Source organism: Labeo rohita, chromosome 16, assembly GCF_022985175.1.
Source record: "Labeo rohita strain BAU-BD-2019 chromosome 16, IGBB_LRoh.1.0, whole genome shotgun sequence".
NCBI lineage: Eukaryota > Metazoa > Chordata > Actinopteri > Cypriniformes > Cyprinidae > Labeo > Labeo rohita.
The window spans coordinates 20,118,360-20,144,703 of record NC_066884.1 but is presented as its reverse complement, the minus strand read 5'-3'; the positions used below and the strand labels follow the sequence as shown (position 1 = coordinate 20,144,703).

General features: G+C 34.5%; 1 protein-coding gene across 2 annotated transcripts in view; it reads left to right on the top strand.

Annotated features, from left to right (window-relative positions):
- snx27b (sorting nexin 27b) overlaps nt 1-25,299 on the top strand; it is a 33,679-nt gene extending 8,380 nt beyond the window's left edge. The window contains exons 2-13 of one of the 2 annotated variants that reach the window (XM_051132090.1): nt 1,065-1,296; nt 1,400-1,592; nt 1,719-1,783; nt 8,513-8,617; nt 8,702-8,780; nt 13,489-13,652; nt 13,741-13,830; nt 14,430-14,579; nt 14,688-14,816; nt 19,472-19,531; nt 19,603-19,665; nt 19,752-25,299. In XM_051132090.1, coding sequence (XP_050988047.1) covers nt 1,065-1,296; nt 1,400-1,592; nt 1,719-1,783; nt 8,513-8,617; nt 8,702-8,780; nt 13,489-13,652; nt 13,741-13,830; nt 14,430-14,579; nt 14,688-14,816; nt 19,472-19,531; nt 19,603-19,665; nt 19,752-19,796 — 1,375 coding nt within the window. In that variant the 3' untranslated portion in view covers nt 19,797-25,299. The remainder of the gene's footprint in view (nt 1-1,064; nt 1,297-1,399; nt 1,593-1,718; nt 1,784-8,512; nt 8,618-8,701; nt 8,781-13,488; nt 13,653-13,740; nt 13,831-14,429; nt 14,580-14,687; nt 14,817-19,471; nt 19,532-19,602; nt 19,666-19,751) is intronic. The other variant, XM_051132089.1, reaches the window with a different exon arrangement.
- The last annotated feature ends 1,045 nt before the right edge of the window (nt 25,300-26,344 follow it).

The window sequence follows — 26,344 nt, the reverse complement described above, 5'->3', positions numbered from 1 at the left end:
GCTATAAAATTAAAGTCTCCTGTTATGATGTAGATTGTTTTTGAAGTGCACTCTTGTAAATTAATGTATTACTGTGGCTACATAATTTTTAACAAAGAACAGTGGTAAAATATCTATTTAGGAGTCTTAGACCTTTCCAACGATATATAGTTTGTCATGATTAGATTTAATTGGAATATAGTGATGGTGTCCCAGTTAAGGGGTTATATAAAACGCTGTTCTTCGTAATGTTTTATTCCTCAATGAATTTAAAAAAAAAAAAAGTATCACAGGTTCCAAAAAAAAAAGAAACTAGCACAGCTGTTTCAAAAATTGATAATAAATCAGCATATAAGAATGATTTCTGAAGGACCATGTGATGCTAAAGAGTAATGATGCTAAAAAATTCCTCTTTGCATTAAGGAATAAATTATATTTTAAAGTATATTAAGATAGAAAACCACTATTTTAAATTGCAATAATATTTCAATGTTTTTTTCATCTTACTGTGTGCATTTATATATTTATATATATATACATACATATATATATATATATATATATATATATTTTGTTGCTCAAAAAATATTTTTTATGGAGACAATGATACATTTCTTCAGAAAATTTTGATAAATGCAAGTTTGTTTGTTTTTTAAAAATGTTAACAAGTTAAAAAAAAAAAAAAAAAATACTATTCCAGCAAGAAAACCAAAGATTTCAATCTGCAAGGCAAAAAGAATGGTTGTACAGGATCAATAAATGTGAAATTTTCAGTGGCATTGCAGCACTGGCTTAAAAGGGCAAATAAATGTTCTGTCAACTGGCCCTGTAACATGCTGGCCGTGGGCCAGTGGGCCATCCTTTTTGTTGAGCCCTGAAAAGATTAGACCAGAAAATAGGAGCTCCAGGAACTCCACCTAAGTAGTGGTTCAGGATTAGAAGATATCTGATCTGACATTAACCCTCTGAAAGTTCCTGGAAACACAAGATTTATAGCATTAACCGTTTAACGTCACACTGGTATGCTGTGTACAAGTTTAATACTGTAACCAGATCCTTTCTTTTTTTTCCTCTTCTGTCTGCAGAAATGGGGTGAATGTGGAAGGGGCCACTCATAAGCAGGTGGTAGATCTCATCCGAGCAGGAGAGAAAGAGTTGGTCTTGGCCGTCCTGTCGGTTCCTCAGCCAGAGACGGACAGCCTTGATCCCGGGGACGACGGCTCGTCGCAGTCCTGCTATGACTACAGCGACAAGCAGGCCGTGCCCATCTCCGTACCCACCTACAAACATGTAGAACAGAACGGAGAGAAGTTTGTAGTGAGTGTTTTGTCTCCTGTGGCCAATTATGCCTCTGTTTGCTTTGATAGTTTTTCCCCTGATGATTTCAGGGTTATTTTTGACATCGTTGTGTTTGTGTCAGGTCTACAATGTGTACATGGCAGGCAGGCAGCTGTGCTCAAAACGTTATCGGGAGTTTGCCATCTTGCATCAGAATCTGAAGAGGGAATTTGCCAACTTTGCATTTCCTAAGCTGCCGGGGAAATGGCCTTTCTCCCTGTCTGAGCAACAGCTAGACGCTCGCAGGCGAGGGCTGGAGGAATACTTGGAGAAAGGTAAGAGAAGATGACACGGGAAGGGGCCGTGAGATGAAAATCTAGAAAATAACTGTTTACAGATGTTTCCAACAGTCTCTCTCTCTCTCTCTCTTTTTCTATGCCTTTCCCTCTTGATCTCACCAGTGTGTTCTGTTCGGGTAATCGGAGAGAGCGACATCATGCAGGAGTTTTTGTCGGAGTCTGATGAGGTAAGGTTTTGTGTGTTTTATGGCCGTGAAGATATTAGATTTGCAATACACGATTATCAGAAGCAAAAGTATTTGCAATAACAATATTATTGTGATATTTCAAAAAGAAATTTTGGGTAAAAATAATCACTCAAAATATGAGTGTAGGGAAGAAAAGAGAGGACAACCTTTTTTTTAACCCCCTTTTTTTTGCGTGTTTATTGCCTGTGATTTTGCGTGATAGAAGAAGCTACATGCTGCTTCGTTGTCTTTTTCTGTTTTATAATGGGTGCCAACAGGCATTAAAGGAGAAGTCCACTTCCAGAACAGCAATTTACAAATAATTTACTCACCCCCCTGTCATCCAAGATGTTCATGTCTTTCTTTCTTCAGTCGTAAAGAAATTGCTTTTTGAGGAAAACATTTCAGCATTTTTCTCCATATAATGGACTAGTATGGTGCCCCAATTTTGAACTTCCAAAATGCAGTTTAAATGCAGCTTCAAACGATCCCAAATGTGGTTGTAAATGATCCCAGCCGAGAGAGAAGGGTCTTATCTAGCATAACGATCAGTTATTTTAATAAAAATGATACAATTTATATACTTTTTATTGTCAAATGCTTGTCTTGTCTTACTCTGCCTGGACTGTTTTTGTTCTGGTCCATGACAGTTAGGGTATGTTGAAAAACTCCCATCTCATGTTCTCCTTCAACTTCAAAATCGCCCTATATCGCTGTTTTACCTTTTTTGTTAAGGATGTTTGATCTTCTTTGCATGTTCACTTTGTAAAGACTGGGTCGGTACTTTTGCAGCGATGTAGGATGATTTTGAAATGATTTTTGAAGTTGAGGGAGAGAAGAGTTTTTTTGACATACCCTAACTGTCTTGAGTCAGAATACACAGTGTTCAAGGACGAGCGTTTGAGAGTAAAAAGTATTTAAATGTTTTTTTTTTTAATTTAAATAACCGATCGTTTTGCTAGAGACCCTTCTTTCTCAGCTGGGATTGTTTACAACCACATTTGGGATCGTTTGAAGCCGCATTTAAACTGTATTTTGGAAGTTCAAAATTGGGGCACCATATCAGTCCATTATATGGAGAAAAATGCTGAGATGTTTTCCTTAAAAAAACATAATTTCTTTACGACTGAAGAAATAAAGACATGAACATTGTGGATGACAAGGGGGTGATTGAATTGTTTGCAAATTGTTGTTCTGGAAGTTGACTTCTCCTTTAAACTGCAATACTGTCCCCTACAGTGTTGGAGTGTCAACCAGACAATTACTGGCACCATGTTAATGATATTGTTGTATGTGTGTTTTAACACAATATCAATATTTTTTAAGTATCACTGTTACTGTCTATACTGGTGTATTGTGACACCCCAACTGTATATGTAGGCCCTATAAAATCAATTATTTTTTTTTTTTTTTTTTCCAAATGCTCTTTTTTTCCGTTTTAATTTTTCAAGTTTAAATGGTATGCCGTAAATTCTATACTCTATTTTAATTGTTAAATAAAATGTTATCAATCAAAAAGCATATCTAATGGATTGAAATCTTAAAATGTACACAATTTAACAGTACTAAATTAAAAGTTAAACAAAAACTACACTTAAGGCTCTATGAAATATTTTATTTAATTTATTGTATTTATTTATTTTTTCAAATTCAGTTTTATTTTTACCAAATTCTTTTCCCCTTGCTGGATTACATTTTAATGGTTTCATTAACTTTTATTATTTAAAAGCATTTCATATGAATTGAGTTTATAAATTAAATGAATGTTTTATTTCTTTCTTTCTTGTGTATTTACTTTTTTTTCCTGCTGAATAAGTTCTGCTAAATACTCTTTAAAAATAATGTTTTGATAATAATTGTATTATTATTAGTAGTAGTAGTAGTAGTAGTAGTATATCATTACATTAAATAATATATTTCTGTCCCAGTTTCTTCAAGTTAACTCAAACTTTGATTTTGATGGGTTGCTGTGAAGACCTTTAAGTTTCTGCTTGTATATGATATGACGATAGTCTTTATCAAAAAAAGATAAAATGCTCATAAAGTGAGTCTCAGAGCAGTTCAGGGGATTTTGTTTGTGTTCATGCACTTGTATATTGAGGCGACAGAGGTTGAAAACACTGCGAGCATCACACTCATTTCATTATGTGCGTAGTAAATGAAACCATGTGTCTTTGCCATTCATTCACACAGAGACACGCAGAACATGCAGGATTCTTATTTAAATAGTATTTTTGTGGCTTAATATTTACAGACTCTAGTCCATATCGCATTTTGATTTAAGTGTACTGACCTACTTTTGATTTATCCGTCCAAAATGTAGCACATTGACATTCAGTGTTATACAGTAAATTCCGTTTTTATGACTGAATTCTGCGATTTACGTCTGCATTTTCCGCCTAAATATGTGACACGTTACATGTATAATGGAAAGACAGTGCCTTTCCTGCTGATATTTATCCACATTCTACCCATAGATTCCCATTAGGGTTATCTGATCTTTAAAAAATATGATGAAGGATGGCAGAGCTGTTTGGTGTGATTTGTTTGCACTCATAGGGTGATTGCATGCAGAAATGGGAAGTAACAATTTACCATGGGCAATGTCTATTGCCGTTCATCCTCAGTAATCACATGACCACTGGGCAAGTTGTCTGGGCATGCAGGGTTTGTCCTATGGGACAGAGTGGCCAGGCTTGAGTGGCCAGGCTTTTAAGCATATTAGGATGATAAAAATGTTTCATGCTTTGCTAACAGACTAACAGAGCGCTGCAGTGATTGTGTTTTTGTAGGCCAACACAGAAGTTGGCATCACCCTGGTTCCCTCAACAAAAACCCAGTAGAATTTTTCCTGCTGATTTTTGGATTTTACAGAAAATAATCACAGTGACAAACAAAAGTTTATAATTCATGCATGTTTTCTTGATCATGATGGTCTTTGCAAATTAACATAAGTTTTATGAATTTTAAAGGGGTCATAAACTGCCTTTATTATTTTGTACTGTTCTCTGAGCATAACTGTCCAATTTTAATGTTATCAAGATTTTTACATCCAAAAACATAATTTAGAAAAAATACGCACAGAAAAAGGGGGCCAGAGTTGTACCTTTTGGGGTACAACAGGTTGTCACTGGAGAAGTACCCATATCTTTGTACCTTTCTTTTTTTTTCATTTTTTTAAAAAAAAAACCCTAATAGGTACATGTTAGTACCTGAAGGGTATGTATAACTACTCTAATGCACTGGTCTCCAACTTTTTTTTTCTCCACAGACCAGTTACGGTTTGAAAATATTCTCATAGTATTTTTGTGGCTTAATATTTACAGACTCTAGTCCATATCGCATTTTGATTTAAGTGTACTGACCTACTTTCAAACCAGTTACGGTTTGAAAATATTCTCATGGACTGAACTGTCATTATTTTAGACAGTTATTATCTATTTTATTATATATTTTACTCAGTTGTTTTGGACACTGTTATCGACATATGTTGAATTAGATTAGTCTCTTGTCGTCTCTGAGAGAATATGTGCCGTTAATGCAGCATTAGAAAACGTCGTCAGTTTTTTTTTATTTTTTTTATTTTTTTTTTTTAACTTTCACTTTCTGTGAATTGAAGTTAAGACGTTCACTGGCATAACTAATGTGCGGAGTTTTCACGTTTCTTGTGTGATATCCATTGACTCACCTTCGTGGTTTAAAACAGAAATATTTCCAATATTGTGACGTAACTGCAAACCCCCATGCATATGTATCTTAAATGCGGGGAGACATGAAAGAGGAATCAACTCAGTATGCCGCGCTGTCTGAAACACGTCTCTGTGCTTTTTGTGCGCTTTGGGTGTGTGCAAGAACAGAGCGTAAGTAACGAATCGAGTTCTGTTTCATTTCTACTTGTGGTTTTAAATGGCTTGAATGTGTAAATTGGCAAATTCATCTGCAAATCACATGCCGAACGGTGGGGTCTGGACCTGGTTCGTACTATCAAGGATCAACTGCGATCCGTTTATGCCCTAATAGATCATATGACAGATCAGAGCAATCTTTATTTACTAATTTAACATTAAATCATCAAATTGTTACTCCATATCAATCGCATACAATGAAAGTACAGAATAATTAGAACAATCATTTACGCACAATAAAAACAGAACATCGTATCTATACAAATTTTCCCCAGAATGTTCTCACGACCCGGTAGAAATTCTTCCACGGCCCAGTAGTGGGTCACGACCCGGTGGTTGGGGACCTCTGCTCTAAGGTACTAATACGTACGTAGGTAAAAATATATAAATAAAATGAAGGTACAAAGCTGTTTTTTTTTTTTAAGGGTACTGCTCTAGTGACAAGCTGTTGTACCCCAAAAGGTACAATTTTGACTACTTATTTTTCTGTTCGTAGGCTATTTTCTGTTTTGTTTTGACCCCCCTCATTAGAACGCTCTGTTTGAATAGGCGGGCAGGTTGTAGACTCGAAAGTAAACACCCACTGCTGTGATTGGCTAACAGTTGTGTATGTTTGACAGCCTACATCCTTCATAGATGGATGGATGTAGCGGTGAGTTAGATTAAAAATGCTTAAATACTGAGTACATATCAAACATTCTGTAATAAGTGACAAAGCAATGGTGATCATGTAATACAAACAGATATTCACACATTTTCTAAAAATCCTGTGTTGAATTGTGCATTGTTTGTAAACGAATCCATGGTAAAATGAAGTGAACAAAGGTTGTGATGTAGAAGGAGGCGTTGATGATTTTCTGCGGAGGTGGTGTCTAGCCACACTATTATATCATAAAGTGGCACATTCCACAAACTGTCGTTTTGGCAGTTTGGCTTCAGTATAAGCTGTTTTTAGACTAATGAGAAAGTTTTGAGTTTTAAAGCTTACAGGATGTTTTTATAGTACAAGACCTCTTATATGTCAAAATATCAAAGGATTTTGATTTCTCAGTTCATGACCTCTTTAAAGTCTAAATAAGATCAGCACACAGTAAAGATGCTAAATGAGCACATGCAAATGTACTTGGACAAAAAGGAGGAAGACTGTCGACCTGCAAAAACCTACTTTAGATTGATTATAATTGCACATGTAAACAAAAGAAGGTCCACAGTTACAGCATTGCATTCTCACTTGAATCAGAAAGTGATTGAATCATGGACAGTGGCCACTTGTCAAAGAATGTGACAAAGTGCCCACTAAGAATGGGAAAATATGCATTCAACACACAGTACCATATATCATAATTCATGACATAGTTGTTATGTTGGTCTTGAATGCAATCTGTTTATTGTACTACAGCAGGGGTGCCCAACCCTGTTCCTGGAGATCGACCTTCCTACAGAGTTTAGTTCCAACCCTGATCAAACACGCCTGTCTGTAATTATCAAGTGCTCCTTCAGATCCTAATTAGCTGGTTCAGGTGTGTTTGGTCAGGGTTGGAGCTGAGCTCTGCAGGAAAGTCGATCTCCAGGACCAGAGTTGAGCACCCCGTACTACAGTGTACAAATTCGATGTACATCACTTTGATATGATGAAATGGGCAACACAGAAGATCCGTCGATTATTACCTTTAAAGCGTTGGTTCTTAACCTGGGGGCCAAGACGGCTTAGCACACTTCCAAGGAAGGCCTCAAGATGACAAAATATTATTTAAAATAAGACTGCAACAGCTAAAATCAAATCAAGGTGTAAGCTGAAATCACTGAAATCATACTTTAATTTAAAAATGCAAAAACACTCAACAACTTCCATTTATATATTTAAAATACTGTAATGACAAATTAATTGGTGATATGATATAAAACATGATGAACTGTGGGGTTATGGAATTTAATTATTAATATATTGCTGTTTATATTTCAATATATTCTCTTACTTTTGGAAAAAGAAAATAATAATAATAATAATAATAAATAAAATAAAAAAATAGGTGGCAAGTCAGCTCCAGGCAATAATAGACCTTTAGAAAGAAATGAAAGAAAGAAAAGAATGAATGAATGAAAGAAAGAAAGGAAATAATGAAATGGAAAAAAAGAAAAAAGTGAAATAAAGAAAAGAAAGAAAGAAAAGAAAGAGAAATTAAATGAAATAATGAAAAGAAAGAAACAAACAATTGAAAAAGAAGCGAAATAATGAAATGAAATGATAAAATAAAATGATTAAATAATGAAAAAAATTAATAATTAAATAATTAAATAATGAAATGAAATTTTAAAAATAAAATTATGAAATGAAATTAAAAAAATTAAATCATGAAATATTGAAAGGAAATAATAATGAAATGAAATAAAATCATGGGGAAAAAGGAAATAATGAAATTAAATGAAATCATGAAATGAAGCAATTAAATAATGAAATTAAATGAAATATTATATGAAATTAAAATTGCAAGAAAACAAAAAACAGTAGTACTGAACTGTCCTCTCAGGGCTCAAAAACCTGTACTCCTGTACAATATGTCTTTCCAAAACAGATGGACCTGGTTTTATATCTCTTTAATTTTGTTCAAATTAAATGGATTGTTTAATCCATATAAGGAAGCAACATTTGAAAATGTGGCAGTCGTGATGTTATTTGTATACCCATTTGCATTCCCGTTGCTGGGCTGTGAGTGTGAGTCTGTACCTGTCAGGGTGTTTCTCAAGCACACAGTGGACAAGCAGCCTAAAGCGCTGCTATGTCTGTTTAGACTGTATTTTTAGGTCTCTCTCTTATTCCTCCTAGAATTATAATGGTGTTTCTGATGTGGAGCTGAGGATAGCCATGCCAGACAAGACTACAGTTACTGTCCGGGTGCGAAAGAATTGCACAACAGACCAAGTCTACCAGGTACTGCATTTAATCATGTGACATTTTATATCAAATGCAGAAGTTTCCAAACTCATACATTGCATTCTTCCTCATCTTTTTCAGGCTGTTGTAACAAAAATTGGGATGGACAGCATTACTGCAAGTTATTTTGCCCTGTTTGAAGTCATTAACCACTCCTTTGGTAAGAATTTGTCTCTTTATTTTAATGCCCTTGTTTAGAGGTAACATGGTGTAATGGTTCTGATTTCTGAATTTTGGTTTATACAAATATTTTAACCACATGATCAGCTGTTTCCAATCTGATTGTTGATATGTTTAAAAGAGCACATTGTACCACTCTTTTACAGATGTTAAATGGATAGCTTCCCCCAAAATTCGGCCATCACCCTCTAATTGTTCCTAACCATGAATTTCTTTCTTCTACTGAACACAGAAGAAAATGTTTTGAAGTATGTCGGTAACCAGAGGAGCAGGAACTGTTTGGTTACATTCTTCAAAATATTTTCTTTTGTGCTCAGTTGAAGAAAGAAATTCATACAGGTTTAGAACAACTAGAGGATGAGTAAATGATGACAGAATTTTCATTTTGGGGTGAAAACTTGCTTTAAAATAATTTAGATGCATCCTCCTAGAGGATGTTTTTTTTTTTTTTTAAATGGAAACCAACTTTTCACAATTGCTACCTCTTATTTCCCAGAATTTAATGATTCTCACAAATACCTTATTATTCTGAGGCAAAAACCAGTTTTTTAGATTTTTTTTTTGTAAGTCAAACACACTTGTCAACATTACATGCAGAGTACTTCACTCTCCCTCGCCTGTACTCTGTATGTATGGGGTTTGGGAGCTCACAGGCGGTTGAATTATACAAGCCTCTTTGTTTACTAATCTTCTTATCCAGTCACTTAATGAAGGCAAAATGTTCACGGTGGAAACTCAGGAGGCTTTGGCTTCTTTGAAAACGTGCTGTGTGGTGCTGCAGTCATCAAAAGCTTAACTAAGGCATTGATACGTTGTAGTTTATATACATTTTAGGGGGCAGTGCTTAAAATGGAGACAAAGCACCTTGGTGACGACCTTAGACAAAGCATGTGAATGAAGTATTTAGGTACAGCAACCTGCCCCATTTCACCAGTACTAATCCAATCAGCATAACTAGTCAAAGAATGGGACAGGGCCACCAAGAGCCATTGAAGACCAAAGGTGAGAGACTCAGTAGTCTGGCTCATTTGACTTACAATAAAGAGAACAGGAACCTCCTGCTACAAACTTAAACATCATATTTACCTTAATGGTAAATACAATGTATGTCACCTTGTCAGGAAACAGCATTAGCAGATCAAACAAATTCTTACATTTGTGATCCCACAAAGGCCAGTACAGTATGTGCATTTGTGTGTACATGTGGCAGTAATTCATGCTGAACCACATTTTGTGATTTGATGTACCTCACAAAATTGTTGTACAGGGCTCAACGCTAAGGATTTTTTCTACTGGCCCGCTTGGGTCAAGTAGAATGATAACAGCAACTATTTTTTTTGTGGCAGGGCCAGTGGAAATTTTGACCGGGCAAGTAAAAATTTGATCCACTGGCCCTGCCACAAAAAAAATATAGTTGCTGTTATCATTGTTTTTGACCCATGCTTATATGACATTAAAAATTTACATACCAGTTAAATTGTACAATTCTCGATTTTAATTTCGATTTCACAGCAAAATCTACTAGCCCAATATAAAGTTCAAACATTATTTGTTTGTTCAAAAATGATTTTATCATTGTTGTTTTATTACAAATGAAATGATTATTTAGGGGAAAACAGCAGACAGACTGAATAAACGCAAATTGCTTTGTAAACATTTCATAAAACAGTCAGTTCATCTCAGAGATACATTCATATAAACACCGTTTCAATGTTTAGGATAATATTGTGCACCGTGATCTTGTTCTGCCTGCTACAGTATTTTTTCCTCTTTGCGTTCATCTTCAGTGTCTCTGGCCTGTGTTAAGGGATGTTTAAAGAGTTCGTAATATTTCCACACACATTATATTTTAAAAAATGATTGCATGCAGTTTGTGTGCTAGCCTGGAACCGAGATCTGTTAAAATATGTCCGGACAATCGGTGCATCACTGTATAAATTAAATATAGGATAATCATTGTTAAAGCTACAAAGTTACTCTTCAAGACGGGTATGTTTACATACTTTGAAGGCTATCCGTCAGTGTTAAATGAACAAGGCCTAAAAACATGTGCAAATAATAAACTTTCGTGACGACGCAGCAGTGGCCAGCAGCAGATTCGTCGGCTGTCCCGAGCGTCTTTCACGCTGGCCCTGGGCTTGTCCTGGTTGTCGAGCTCGGCTGTAGTAGAATCTGTAATTGCCCCCCAAATTATCCATCAGTTAGTTTGTGTGTATAGTAGAATTTGTAGGTGCTGTGTATTTGGTATTTTATTTCAAATTTCATAGAGCAGCTTTGAGCATGTTTAACCTGTGTATGTCAGCTCATGTGTTTAAGTAGCAGAGTCTTGTTACCTCTTAAGTGCGCTCAATATGGTTCTCCTGACTGATTTCATATGTGGGCCATTCAGAATTGGTGCAGACTGCTGTCCCACAACCAAAAAACACATTTTAAAAGCATTTAAGAATTCAAATATTACATGTTTACTAAGATCCTTTTATTGTCTATTGAGTAAGCTTAATATATAAATCCTAAAAACAAATATTTTCAATTGGGAGGTGGCTGTCCTGAACTGTAATCTCTAAATTTAAACGTATGAAAATTATATTGAAATAATTTTTGCATTTTATTCCGTTGTATTAGTTTTTTTTTTTTTTTTTTAAGTGAAGTTCAAGAACATATTTATTTTATTTTTTCTTTGTAAATTCTGAAACTTTATGTAAAAAAAAAAAATGTCCCGCATTTTTCACGTCACTACTGAAACAGTGTACGTTTTAGTTTATTGGCTGTGAGTGATTTTAACTATACACTGTAAAAAAATAAAAAACACAATTTGTTGAGTCAGCTTAAAATAATTTGTTACCCTGCTGCCTTAAAATGTTAAGTTCAGTCAACTAAAATAAGTTTAGTCAACTTGAAATGTTAAGTTGTACTAAGTAACAACTTAGATATTTGTGTTTGCTAAACTTAACAGATGGGTAAGTAACCCAGCTGCCTTAAAATTTTATGTTGATTCAACTCAAATGTCTAAGTTGTCACTCAGTATAATTTAACATTTCAAGTTGAATAAACTTTTATGAGTTGACTGAACCAGGTTACAAATTATTTTAAGTTGACTCAACAAATTGTTTTTTTTTTTTTTTACAGTGTATACCCCTAAATCTATGATCAGGAAATATTCCTGTGTCCTCCTTTCTCATAGCTACATGGTGAGTAGATAGGCCCCTTCATTTTGAAATAAATTTTTCTATAATTAAACACTTTTTGTGAGAGTTATTCCATAACATTTAGTTTTTATATGTGTACAGCTGTTCAGAACTGTGCTAGTTAACCAGGTGCTGATTAGCATCTATGCCTCAAAAGTATCTAAAATTGTCACGACTGAAACATTTGGTGGAGTTTCAGTAGTGACATCTTTGTTTTGTTTTTTTTTGTTTGTTTTTTTTTGGGGGGTGTTACCTCACAAAATTGTCACTACTGTAACACTCACAAAGGAAACATGTCATTATTGTTTCTGTAGTCACAAAAGGGAACACATAATCCTTTATTTGGGGGAAATAAACAAAATGTTAGTACTGTTATACCAATTTTTAGTATATTTTAGTAGTGTTTTAGTGTGTGGGTTAAAATTCTGAAGTGATGTGGTCGCTACAAAAACATTACTGTCACTACTGAAAATGTGCAGTCACATGGGATGTTTTGTCAAAAATAAAGTACATTGAATTATCAACTAAGATGTTATGATATTGTTTGGCTCGATGTACATTCAAACTAATGAAGTTTGAAATCAGAATGATCAACTTTTTGCTATTTACAAAAAAAAAAAGGATTAAAAATACAACAGATCTCATAAATCCCACCTGAAATATTGTTCAAATTGTAATTGTTATTGAGTTACCTCTGGAAACTTTGGAATTAAATGGAAAAAATATATATTTACAATGTAGATGTAAGCCAAATCTTAATAGTTCTAAAAATAACCCTTCTTATTAAAACTATTATTACTGTGTTTCAGTAGTGACAAATTTGGAGAGAGGACAAATATTCCAAAACTTTCTGAAAATACAAATGAGAATCAACTGCACAATTACTAGAAATGTGTACCTTGGATATTATACAATTTGCATGCATGCATCCATAAATACAAAATTTGTAGAAAAATACTTTTTGTTCATTTTTTTTTTTGTTTGTTTGTTTGTTTTTGTTTTGTTTTTAATGTTATGGGAAAGCTGAATTTTCAGCATCATTACTTTATTCTTCAGTGTCGTATGATCCTTCAGAATTATTTTAATGTGCTAATTTGGTGATCAAGAAACATTTACTTTTATCCATGTTGAAAACCTATGTGCTACCTGATATTTTTATGGAGACCGTGATGCATTTTTTTTTTTCAGGGCTCTGTGAATTGAAAAAAAAAAAAAAAAAAAAAGCATTTATTTGAAATAGAAATCTTTTAAAACCATATAAATGTCTTTACTGTGATATTTTGTTAATTTAATGCACCTCCGTGCTCCTTTCTAAACTTACATAGTATCTATTAAATCTAAATATATGATATTCATGATATAAAGTGATATATAATGATGAATGAAGTACATAATAAAGTCTTCCTATAAATACTCTTGACACTTCATCAATTACACTTTCTCTCTGTCCCTGTTTCTTTCTGCTTATGGACCTCTATATCTCTGTCTCTCTCAATGTCTTAGCACGCAAGCTGGCTCCTAATGAGTTTCCACATAAGCTGTATGTGCAGAACTATACATCTGCCGTCCCAGGCACCTGCCTCACGCTTCGCAAGTGGCTCTTTACCACAGAAGAAGAGATTCTGCTCAACGATAATGAGCTGGCCATCAACTACTGCTTTCATCAGGTCTGCTTATGTGTGTGTTTTCAAGCGTATGTGTTTCTTTTAATCTGTAACTGCTGTGTGTTTACTTGTGTCCTGTCTTATCACTCAGGCTCTGGATGATGTGAAAAAGGGATTCATCAAAGTGGGAGAGAAATCCTACCAGCTCCAAAAGCTCACTGAACAGAGGAAAATGACCATGGTCAGTCTCCAAACAATGCAGATTCACAGTTACAAGTAGTGGGCTTCTGGAGGTTAAAGGCATAGTTGATCAAAAAAAATGAAAACTTTATCATTATTTACTTACCGTCATGTCCTTCCAAGCCTTTGTGCTATTAAAAAAAAGGAATGTAAGTTTGGAATCTTGTAATCCTTTCCAGCTCTCAAATCAGATATCACAGGTTTGACATCATGAAGTTTAATGTGATCTGATTTAAAGAGATAGTTCACCCAAAAATGAAAAAATCTCTCATTAATTACTCACCCTCATGTCGTTTCAAACCCGCAAGACCTTTGTTCATCTTTGTTCATCAGAAATTAAGATATTTTTGATGAAATCCAAGAGCTTTCTGAACTTGCATAGACAGCAATGCAACTAAAAATGTTCAAGGCCCAGAAAGGTATTTTAAAATTATTTTTAAGAAGTCTTGATGAGCATAAGAGACTTTTGAACTGACAAAGACACTAAAATATCTTATTAATACAGTGTATTGGATATCATCATTTTGTGTTTAGTACATCCCTAACTGAAAGGTGAATGAATCTTAACTCAAGTGCTTCCTGTATCTTCTCCCTCTGTAGTATTTAAGTATTCTGAGGACTTGTGAGGGCTACAATGAGATCACTTTCCCGCACTGCTCCTGTGACTCACGAAGGAAAGGTCACGTCGTTACGGCGATAAGCATCCGCCACTTTAAACTCCATGCGTGCACAGAGGATGGCACTCTAGAGGTGAATGTGTTTCGTAGCTTATTTGTAGCAGATGTTGATACTTCTTAAACTGTTGATAAAAAACAGTTCTGATGATTTCTAAGTCATTTGACCTTTCTGTCATTACAGAATCAGGTGATAGCTTTTGAATGGTCCGAGATGCAGAGATGGGACACGGACGAAGAGGGAATGGCTTTCTGTTTTGAGTATGCGCGAGGGGAGAAGAAACCTCGTTGGGTCAAAATCTTCACTCCATATGTGAGTCCCATACTCCCACTTGATCTTGCGTCATGAAATTTTATAATTTGCGTATATTTTTGTCTTGCCATTTTAAACAGAATTTTACATAATTAGGGCTGGGGCGGTAAATTGATAGTGATAATTATCGTGATTTATAAATTTTTGATAAATGTTCAATATATAATCTACTCGGCTCAAAGTTCAAACAGCAGCGTGGCGACAGTTCACTAGAGCAGATGTGTTTACTCGGGAGCACTAAACAGTGCTGTGAGATCCAGTGTGAAGCGTTTGAATTCAGTGAAAAACTGAAATAACTCTGTTTACAATCAGATGAATCAGCACTGACAAACAGGAAAACACTGCGCAACAATACAGTCAGAAGGCTTAGCAATATGCAAATCACCATAATTTACTTTGAATTTACTGTAGTAGCACTAACTGCACAGTGGTATTGTGGGAGAAATGTGGATATTCTTATCGAATTGTATTACATTATTAATGTAGACATGATACATGTATTAAAGGAGTAATGAAATATAATTACAGTATTTTTGTGATTTAAGCTATAGCATGTGTGCATTTTTACTGCATGTTTTTAGGTCTAAAAACCATATAGATATTTTTTTACCATGTTATTGAGGTGTGGTATATGTGTGGTTTTAAAGGAGAAGTCCACTTCCAGAACAACAATTGACAAATAATTTACTCACCCCCATGTCATCCAAGACATTCATGTCTTTCTGTCTTCAGTTGTAAAGAAATTGTTTTTTGAGGAAAACATTTCAGGATTTTTCTTCATATAATGGACTTCAGTTGTGCCCCTGAGTTTGAACTTCCAAAATGTAGTTTAAATGCAGCTTCAAAAGGCTTTAAGTGATCCCAGCTAAGGAAGAAGGGTCTTATCTAGCGAAACGATCAGTTATTTTTTTGCGAAAAAAAATTTTTTTTATACTTTTTAAGCACAAAAGCTTGTGTAGCACAGGCTCTGAGATGCACGTTCACGACACTACGTACTATTGAATCACGTCGAAAGGTCACGTGGAACTACAGACCCAGTGTTTACAAAGCGAACGTGCAAAGACAAAGTGCAAGTAAGTCAAACGCTGTTTACGAACAAAAAGCTACAAAGATGTCGGACGATTCTGAAGTTGTAGGAGAAAATAAGATGGAGTTTTTCGCAATTCTCTACCTTTTTGAGCTGGAGTACACAGAGTAGTGATGGGAAGTTCGGATCATTTTACCGACTCAGACCTTTGAGTCTCATTCAGCAAAATGAACGAATCTGTTTGAGTCATTTCGTTCATTTTAGCAAAATATTATTAAAATGTTACGTGTTACTTCCCTAACACATCTACTGCTTACACAAACGTTGATCACACTACAAATAAGACAAAACTGTAATGCTATAGGAAACAGAATAGATTAATTAATTGTTTACCTGGGTCTTTAGTCTATGATTAGCTCACCTCACCTCTTATCTGACAAGTTTTCGGGTTTGAGTCATTCGTTCATCACGTGACAGCCCCATAAGATGAACGAACGACTTAAAAAACCCGAAGACTCAAAACAGGTGAACTAATTCCAGTACAGAACCTAATAGGATGTTACGAATGCGTGACTGAACGAATCACTCCCCGAGACGACTCATTCTTCCTGAGTCACATTAAAGATTCATTTAAAATGAACAAATCATTCAAGAATGACCCATCAATTCGTAGCATCGTGGATGCGCATCCCAGAGCCTGTGCTAGAAGAGCTTTTGTGCTTAAAAAGTATACAAATTTTTATTTTTCGTAAAAATGACAGATCGTTTCGCTAGATAGGACCCTTCTTCCAATTTGTAAATTGTTGTTCTGGAAGTGGACTTCTCCTTTAACTGTGTTTATCATGATTTAAATCTATGCTACTATGGAAGACCAATTGTTAATTTAAAAAAAACATAAACATAAAAATGAGGTTGCTACAATTTGTACAGATGTTATTGATTTTGGTAGTGAACAAAAATTTACATTTGCATCTTAACTCAAGCTTCTTCTACTATCAAATGAGCTTTTCATTATTATTATTATTATTATTATTATTATTATTATTAATTTTATCAGGCAGCACAAACCTATTTCTTGATTTGAAACAATATCACTCATTAGAACATGCAGAAACTAAGAAATATTTATTTTATTAAGTAGGGATGCTTTGATTTTCCGAAAAGAGGTTTTCGGATGAAAATACGAGCAAAAAAAAAAAAATATATATATATATATATATATATATAATTTTTATATATATATATATGCTCTATGAATGTGCGTTCCGCTCGTGTACCGCTCACCAGAAAAGCAGAGTCCGCTCAAATAATGCGCCAATAGGAAATTTTATGTGTTATATTTGTTCCTGTTTGCGGTAGCGCTACTGTGCTGTAACATGCTGTAGTAGAGCTATACTAGGAAATGCTGGTAAAATGACCAGAGGCGGACACTAGTGAAGTATTTTTACTTTACTCAGGTAAATTTAAAAAGTATCTGTAGTGTTTTGTAGTGTTGGAAAACTTTATTTCTTTACATTCCAAAGCATAATATCATATGTTTTACTGCACTGCATTTCATAAACAAAAGTTGTTGTTTGTTTTACCTTTAATACTTAAGAACATTAAAAATGTAGTACTTTCTTGTACTGAAGTAAATATTTGAACTACTCAAGTAAAAGTAAGAAAGTAATTAAATTAAATGATTATTAGTATTAAATGATATTTAATATAAAATGTAATGCAGTAAAAAGTACAATTTCATGCTTTGAAATGTTGTGTAGTAAAGATTTCTAAAGAAAAACACTCTGATAAAGTACAGACACTTGAAAAGTACTTTACAGCAGTGTAAAAATACTTCACTACTGTCCACCTCTGAAAATGACGCTCTCATCCACTGATCTGGAAAATGAACTGTCTGGTTTCCACAACTTTAACTTTGGAGCAAATATCTGGCTTTAAACTTAAAAGAAATAAATACTTGACATTTAGTATTGTGATAATTATCGAGATCAGTTGATATGGAAAAAGATTTTCGTGATAATTGTCCCATGACATGAAGATGTTCATGTCTGTCTGTCTTCAGTTTAAAAGGAATTAAGATTTTTGAAGAAAACATTCCTGGATTTTTCTCCATATTGTGGACGTCAATGAGGATCAGCAGGTTGAAGGTCCAAATGGACTATGTGCACAAGCACAGCGTCAAACTTCCGCTGTCTCCAGAAGTCGGGATACCAGTTTCCGGTTTACTTTCATCTTAACACTGACATTCTGGGTGACGCAAAGTAAACCGGAAACTGGTATCCCAACTTCTGGAGACAGAATCCAAGAGGAATAAAGGTCTTATCTACACTGTAAAAAAAAAAGGTAGTTTTTACAAAATAATTTTGGCAGCTGTGGTTGCCAGAATAATTTTGTCAAAAATACAAAAAGAAAACTGTAAACACATTTATGTCCAAAAACTGTACGTTTTACAATAGAAAACTGTCATTTACAAACAAGAAAATTTGAATGTAAACCAGTGAATTCAACAACGCACACTGCTATTAAAATGTTTTGTACCTTTAACATACTGACATCCACCATAATAATGCAGGTGGTTAAAGAGAAAGCCACTTGAAGAATCAAAGCTCATCACTTAGTAGCTTGGCCACTTGCAGAAGTATATACTAGTATATAAAAGGTCATTCACACAAACACAAAACACCATCATGGTAACACACAACACTTAAATAATGCAGTAAACATTCATTAAACAACAGAAGATGTAACAAAGCCCAAATGTACATAACTGTTAACACAAACTATTAAAAAAACATGATTATTTGAACAAAATACTTTCAAATGTGTAGTGTCACACAGGGAATTCTGGGAATATCAGTTTATTGTACATTGATTTATACGTTGATTTGTTCTTTTTTACTTCTAAAAACTGTACAATTAACAACATTTTACTGTAAAATTATATGAAATGTCTGGTTAGATCTTTTACAGTTTTTCCCTGTATTTAGTACGAGAACTTACTGTTAACCTATTAACAGTTTTGTTTTGTTTTGTTTTTCCCGTAACGTTTTAACAAAATTTTACAGTTAAAATTACACTTATTTTTTACAGTGTAGCAAAACGATCAGTCGTTTGTACTTTTTAACCACAAATGCTCATTGCACAAATTGCATAATCACGTTTTAAAGGTCACACTTGACGTAGGCGGAAGTACTGACCCAGTGTTTACAAAGCGAACGTGCAAGAGCCCTTTACAAAAAAAAAGGTAAAACAATGTAACAATGTTGGACGATTTTTAAGTTGGAGAATTAACCACACGTGACCTTTCCAATGTTATTATGTAATGTGTGAAGTCGTAGACACGCATCGCAGAGCTAGTGCAAGATGAGCATTTGTGGTTAAACAAATTTACTTTTTTTTTTTTTTTAAGAAAATGACTGATCAAATAAGACCCTTATTTTTTGGCTGGGATCATGTAGAGCCATTTAAAGCTGCATTGAAAATGCAATTTGGACCTTGAACCGGTTTATTTCCATTGAATTCCTCAAAAAACAAATTTCTTTATGACTAAGGAAAGGCATGAACGTCACGGATGACACGGGCGTGAGTAAATTGTCAAGAAATTTTCATTTTTATTTCACCTTTCTAGTTCAACTACATGCACGAGTGCTTCGAGAGAGTCTTCTGTGAGCTCAAATGGAGAAAAGAGGTGGGTACATCAGTTCTGAGTGAGAGTCTGATTGCTCTTCTTGCTCTTATTGATTGGTAAATTTTTTTCAGGTCGAGGAGGAGGCCACAGACAAGGACAATAAGAACTGCAGTAAAGATGGTATGTGCGGTAAGGTAAGGCTCTGCCTGCCTCCGTGTTGAATTGTGGACCGTAACGTCTCTCCATAATGTGTGCTCTGAAACCTGTCTGTCTTTGACAGAATATCTTCCAACTGTTGAGGCACAGAAGGGATGGAGGCACATGAACGAAGAGATCATCTCCTCTTGAATTCTCAAATACATGCACACATACACTAAAAGCTGCATACAGAGACTCCGAAAACATTTCAAACCAGGCCCATATGCTTACACGTACTCCACTACTGATACACACTAACTGAAATGGGAAGAAACAAAGCAGGAAATGACACAACCACAGTTCAACGATCAAAATATGGAACTACAAGAGACTTTTAGAGACTTACGCCATCATTTCACTGGACTGGACAGAATTATGTTGGACGTACTGACTGCCAGAGAGAGACAACGCTGAAAGACAGACGTGATGAAGAGGTGATGTCTGATGAACGCACCCTGGTCGTTGACATGGCACCAGCATTGTGACTAACTCATGTCATGTGACTGGTCTTCAGATGCAGACAGCTGAGAGACTGACCTGTGTTTCTGCGGAGTGCGTCAATTCGAAGACACGAAAACGTCGGCGGTCTGACTAATGCATCATGCTGACACTAACACACGCACCTGTGAGGGCAGAGATGCTCTCTCAGAATGTATCAGTTCAAAAAAAGAATATAAAAAAAGCAAAAACCATTACTACATTTTCCACTTGGACAATCAGAGTGAGAGAGGGAAAGAGAAAATGACCCTTTTCAAGCGAGCAGAAACGAGGGCGAGAGAGACAGATCAATACTTTCCATGCTTTTCCACACTAATTTGTCTCTTACCTCACTATTGCCACTGTGTTGGTAGTAGGTTTGTACAGATTTTCAGCCCTTTAGCTGAACTGAGGTTTTTAATTTCATTTTTTTTCGTTTGTGCTCTCATCTGTCTTTTATTGTCCAAAGCAGTATTTGATTGCATTAGCCATCGCCAGGCCCAGATGGAATTTCTGTGCTGATTTTATTTTTAATTTTTTTTTTGGAAATTTCTGCTGGTAAAATGTGTTCGATTGGTCAATGACGTAATGCTCTTTTTTTAAAAAAATCTATTATTTATTCAAAATATGGTAAGAATGCAATTCATATATATAGATGTTGAATACACCTCTTATTAATCATGTTTTTATTAATTTCTGAGATAAAATATTTCCAATTCATTCCAAATCATTCGTTCCATATTCATAATTCATAATATTTGCAAAAACAATGGTAACACTTCACAGTAAGGTTGTTAAAATTAGTTAATGCAGTAACTAACATGAACAATGAGCAATGCATTTATCACACTATTTATTAATCTTTGTTAATGTTAGTTAATAAATTCGGTCATTGTTAATGTTAGTTCACAGAGCATTAACTAATGTTAACAAACACAACTTGTGGTTTTAATAAGGCATTAGTAAATGCTGAAATTAACATTGAGATTAATAAATGCTGTAGACATATTGTTCATTCTTAGTTCATGTGAACTAATTTGGTAACTAATAAATGTTATTGTAAAGTGTTACCAAAATGATACTTTTAACCTTGAAAAATAGATTTAAAACTTTTTCAGTGGTTCTCACCTTTTTTGCTTTTCCGACACAGTATTTAAAGGCCCTTAGTATTAGTCTTACTAGTATTTACTAGTATTACTAGTATTATTGGTAACACTGCAGTAAGGCATCATTTGTTCACATTCAGGTACCAGTCAGCAATCGCAGGCAGTTTCTGTCAGTGTGAACATTTGTTCACATTAATGTATTAACTAACAAGAACGAACAATGAACAATACATTTATCACTATTTATTCATCTTTGTTAATTTTAATATTCATTGTTACAACAAACACAACTTGTGATTTATATAACACATTAGTAAATGCTAAAATGAACATTAACTAAGATTAATAAATGCTGTAGAAGTATTGTTCTTTCTTAGTTATGTTAAATATTGTAGTTAACTAATGTTAAATAATGAACCTTATTGTAAAGTGTTACCAAAACAATACTTTTCACCTTGAAAGATATATTTAAAACTTTAAAGTTAAAAAGGTTTTTTTCAGTTGTTCTGAACATTTTTCTCCTCAACAAAAATGCAGGACAGACAGTGTATTAGTTTTACTAGTATTTGCTAGTATTACTTGTATGATTGGTAACACTTCACAGTAGTGTCATTTGTTAACATTAATTAATATGTTAGCTAACATGAACAAACAATGAACACATTTATGACACAATTTATTAATCTTTAATGTTAGTTAATATAAATATAGTCATTCATTTATGTTTAAAATCGACTTGCATTTAATAATGCATTAATAAATGCTGAAATTAACATGAACTAAGATTAATAAATGCTGTAGAAGTATTGTTTAAGTATTGTACTCGCCCCCTTGTCATCCAAGATGTTTGTGTTTTTTCTTTCTTCAGTCAATAAGAAATTATAAAATCAGGCATTATCTCCATATTGTGGAGTTCAATTGTGCCCCCAAGTTTGAACTTCCAAAATGTAGTTTAAATGCAGCTCAAATGGCTCTAAACAATCCCAGCCGAGGAAGAAGGCTCTTATCTAGCAAAACGATTGGTCATTTTCAAAACAAATTGACAATTTATATACTTTTTAACCTTAAACACTCAATTTAAGTCTGCGTAATTTTTTTTTCCCCTGGTTCAGTATGGGCAATACAGTTAGGGTATGTTGAAAAACTCCCATCTCGTTTTCTTCCCCAACTTCAAGATCGTCATACATCGACCCAATGTTTACAAAGTGAACATGCAAAGAATATCAAACACCCTTTACAAAAAAAGGTAAAACGGCAATGTAGGACGATTTTGACGTTAAAGAAGAAAGCGAGACAGGAGTTTTTCGACATTCCCTAACTCTATTAACCCAGGTTACACAGACTATGCATACGCATCACAGAGACGAGCATTTGAGGTTAAAAAGTATATAAATTGTCAATTTGTTTCGAAAATGACAGATCGTTTTGCTAGGTAAGAACCTTCTTCCTCGGTTGAGATTGTTTAGAGTCATTTAAAGCCGCATTTAAACTGCATTTTGGAAGTTACAACTTGGGGGCACCATTGAAGTCCATTATATGGAGATAATTCCTGAAATGTTTTCCTCAAGAAACAATTTCTTATTGAGTGAAGAAAGGCAGACATGAACATCTTAGATGACAAGGGGGTGAGTAAATTATCTGTAAATTTTTGTTCTGGAAGCAGACTTCTCCTTTAACGTTAATGTGTATTAACTAACAAAAAAAACGAACACTGAACAATGTTAGTTAATATAAGTATAGTCATTCAGTTAGTTAATGTTAGTTCACCGCGCATTAACTTATGACAACATGTGATTTTTATAACACATTAGTAAATGTTGAAATTAACACAATCTAAGATTGTTAACTAATGTAGTTTACTAATGTTAACTCATGAACTCTATTGTAAAGTGTTACCAAAACAATACTTTTCACCTTGAAAGATATATAAAACACAATATTTAAAGGCTTTAGTGTTATTTTTACTAGGATTTTCTAGTATTATTGGTAACACTTTACAATAAGGTGTCATTTGTTAACATTAATGTATTAACTAACATGAACAAACAACAAAAAATATTTATTACAGTATTTATTCATCTTTGTTAACGTTAGTTAATAAAAATACAGTTGTTCATTATTAGTTCATGTTATTTCACAGTGCGTTAACTAATGTTAACAAACAGCTTGTGATTTTAGTAATGCATTAGTGTTGAAGTTAATATTAACTAAGATTAATAAATGCTGTAGAAGTGTTGTTCATTCTTAGGTTGTTGACTAATGAAACCTTATTGTAAAGTGTTACCGTATTATATTGCTTTTAATAAGTTTTGCTGTAGTTATTATAAAGCTGCTTGTTTTCAAACTGTTTTATTAACTAGGAGTGTCAGTATATATTAAATACATTTTCCAAAAAAATTGTATGTACTTTAATAAAACAAAAGTTGCTGAGGGAAAACAAATTTAATTATTTGAATAGAACTATAATTGAAATAGTTCTCCTAATTTTGAGTCATCCACATTGTTTTTCAATACCATATGAAACCAACATAAAAGGTGTATTTCTAAACATCTTTTTTTTATGGGCGCTCTCGCATGTCAAAGACCCAAACACAGCTGAGAGTCATTTTAATATTAGCTAAATGCATGATCAAATCGCCTTTATTTGTATGATGTTCAAAGTGAACACTCAAGGGCTGGTGAAAATGACGAACTTGTGAATTCTGGGTGTTGTGAATCTGCAGAGATTGTGTGTGGGTCTGGCCATGGCTGTGGAACACCTGCCCACTGATCATCTGTACCAGTGCTGTGTGGGTGTTTGCTCTCCTCATATATGACTTGAGTTGTATTAACAGTGTTATAAATGTGAAGCACTGAATTGGAAAGCCAGCAGTGTTAGTTATGTGTGCATATTGGGCTGCCATGCCTTCATCCGTCAGTAGGAGGCTCTGAACGCACAGGAAGCGTCTGCATCCACCACGTGTGAGTGTTTATCCATTGACTTTTTTTCTTCAGTGTTACTTATTGTAGCGCAGGCGCATACAAACCTGTCACTCCGGACCAGTCATGACATGTTTTGCACTTTTTAAATGATGTGTGTGTGTGTGTGTGATGTGTGTTAAAAACAGACAGCATGCCATTTCTGTCCTGCACTGTTCTGTCCTGCACTGTTGCGTCTCTGTCATCACATTCGTCGACTTTAAAGGGATATTTTGGTTTCAATATCCACCCTTTTCCTTAACGCCGAAGTAAGCCTATGGGTGAGACTTCCGGTTCGTTAGGAAAATAACGAGAAGAATAACAGTGCGTTAAACGGGAAAACTGTTTGTACTACAAACCAGTGTGTTCATAATTAAGATAATACATTAATATATTATAGCAAGACACACTAATTTGCAATATCATGCAGTAAAACGAGTTTTGTAAAGTTAAATATAGCCGGACCCATAAAATGTACAAAATAGCCGCGCCGTTCTTACGGGAAGAAAAAGCTGGATAGGATTTGCTCGGTTTTTGCCATAAAGACGATTACTACAAAAAGTATTTAAAAATTTGGTTTATAGTGAGGGGTTTATAAGAGAAGTAATTGATGTAAAGAATAAAATACTGTTTTAATAGACACAAACAACATATTGACACATTTTATTATCAAATCGCTTAATTTTCTGTTCTATTGAAGCTATGACTAAACCCTAAAATGACTGACTCAACATAAGTTTTTAAAAAGAAAACCCCACATAATTTTTATTTCAGTGTTTTTTGCTTTTTTGAAATACAAAAAGGGGGGGAAAAAAGGGGTAAACCGAGAATATTTAATTTGTATTGAACCTGGAATATTCCTTTAATAGACAAACTGAGTGAACGGGTGATTATGAAGAGAGCGATCAGCGGATTTGGTTGTGTTGGATTACCACAGCTGTCTTATATAACGGTTATGCTGGTTATCATGGGATTTCACTGATTCATGCAAAGCCTCTGCTTAAGCATACGGTTCCAATCTCTCTTCTTTCTTGTCGGATGGCCTGTCGTAGACTTTTAAGATGAGACTTTTACCTTCGTCTGTGTGTATCTCTTCCCCTCTCTCATTCTTTACTCCTTCATTCTCTGTTTGTTTGCTCTGTGGACTGATACTTTAATTTATTTGAATATGAAACTCGAACACAAATATCTCTGTGTACAGTATTTTCAGCGGTGTGAGTTTTTGAGTAACCTTTTCAAAAATAAGGCACAAATACATTTACAAAGTGACTCTGAGGTGTAGTATAAACCGAAATAAGCAATGTAGGGCACATACTGCAAATTAAACAGGAACAAAAAAAGCAAGACAAACGGGATACCTGGAGGTTCTGAAATAGAAATCTCAATGTTTGGTAATGTTTGGTCACAGCATTAAAATAAAATGTAACATATTCTTTTAAATAAATCGATTTATTGACTCATTCTGTGTGACTTTTTTGACATTCCAGTGGCCTCTCGGTGAGATACGGCCTTTTCGAACCAGTGACAGACGTTGTCCTGAGGTGGAGGGGAATAATTCAAATACATCAAAAAGATGTGGGCGCGAGGTGCCAATGTGTAAATTATGCAGCAGCCGTATAAATTGTGAATGGGATTAGTAACAGTAGTGTTGCTCTCTGTGGGTCATGTCACTGACCTTCACCCTTGTGATTTTATCAGGCACTTAACAATTAAAGAACAAATGGGGCCTGAAACGCAAGAAGGCTTGTGTCACTTCAGCAGCAGCGTGAGCGTCAGGCCTAGTACAGGTTGTACTGTCTTTGCCAGCTGAGGAAGTTCAACCTGCCACTGAAACCTGCTGATACGGGTCCATTAAGTAGTAACTAAGTCTGTCATGTACACCTTTAGAAATGTCTGGTTAGGTGTGCTCACCAAATTAGACAAAAGATGTCAGTCAGGATATACACCTCCAGAACAGAGGTTTTTAATCATTTAGATGGCATGAACACCCAAATATGATCATTCTCCTGCAAGGGACCCTATTCTACAATTTAAAAGTCAGCTATATAAAGACTCAATTCATAGACTCAATAATTATTATTATTATTATTATTATGGAAAAATGTATATTTAGTTTCTGTAACATTTCATATAT